This window comes from Haliotis rufescens, unplaced genomic scaffold (genome assembly GCF_023055435.1).
Source record: "Haliotis rufescens isolate VD_foot unplaced genomic scaffold, xgHalRufe1.0.p SCAF_5, whole genome shotgun sequence".
NCBI classification, from domain to species: Eukaryota; Metazoa; Mollusca; class Gastropoda; order Lepetellida; family Haliotidae; genus Haliotis; species Haliotis rufescens.
The window spans coordinates 12,455,674-12,456,695 of record NW_025964223.1 but is presented as its reverse complement, the minus strand read 5'-3'; the positions used below and the strand labels follow the sequence as shown (position 1 = coordinate 12,456,695).

General features: G+C 41.7%; 1 protein-coding gene across 1 annotated transcript in view; it reads right to left on the bottom strand.

Moving 5' to 3' along the window:
• The window catches only part of LOC124138223 (amino acid transporter AVT1A-like), a 16,512-nt gene continuing 15,490 nt past the window's right edge, over nt 1-1,022 (bottom strand). Inside the window, exon 9 of the mRNA XM_046504768.2 lies at nt 1-724. Within this exon, the coding sequence (XP_046360724.2) occupies nt 568-724 (157 nt within the window). The 3' untranslated portion in view covers nt 1-567. The remainder of the gene's footprint in view (nt 725-1,022) is intronic.

Below are 1,022 nucleotides of genomic sequence, written 5' to 3'. Positions count from 1 at the left end.
CTGTTATCTGTTGCAAACCGAAATTGTTTCAGATTTGGTAAAAAAAACCATAACTTTGCATTATATCTTATTTAATGTCATAGGAACTTTTGTTGTTCAGTATAGAGCATCAACCGTTTGTAAACTGTTGATATACGTCATCAACCATTTGTAAACTGTTGATATACGTCATCAACCATTTGTAAACTGTTGATATACGTCATCAACCATTTGTAAACTGTTGATATACGTCATCAACCATTTGTAAACTGTTGATATACGTCATCAACCATTTGTAAACTGTTGATATACGTCATCAACCATTTGTAAACTGTTGATATACATGTACGTCATCAACCATTCGTCAACAGTTGACCACCACTCCATGTGTTGACCATCGTCCAGTATCACAGTATCACAGTTTCAATGACCAGTCAGGGCCTACATGCACAAAGCGATTGTAGACTATGGTAACTCCCATACATTAACACACACACTAACTGTAGGTCTACACTCGCAATGTGCTCGCGGCCCCAGGTATTACACAATGGGCCCCCCAATGTCATGTAGCGTCCCCACACGCCCAGGTTAACCCATGGCTGCCGTGATGTTCACATAGCAAGGCACGGTGAAGGCTCCCGGCTGAGCGAGGCCGGCGATGGCGGAGTACGTGGATGCAGCACCGGCAACGACTCCCACAAACACAATTTCATAGTTGAGAAGTTTGATGTGCAATGGGATGTGTCTGAAAGAAAACGTAAACATTGATACACATTGATACGTATGTCCTCAGGGAAGGTTAAGGAGAAGGATCTAGTAGCCAAAACGGAGTTGGGCTCACAGCATGCGCTGGTCAATTTCGCAAGTGCAACAAACGTTTTCTTTCGCAACGAGCTCACAACTATTCCTTTCAAGTGCACACATTACATTAAAATTTTCATATATCCCAGGCTTGAATGTTTTGGAAATTTTATGTGACATTAATCCCAGTTTGATATAATGTTAACGATACCACCATTACTTCCTGGGCAGTTCATTCAGGT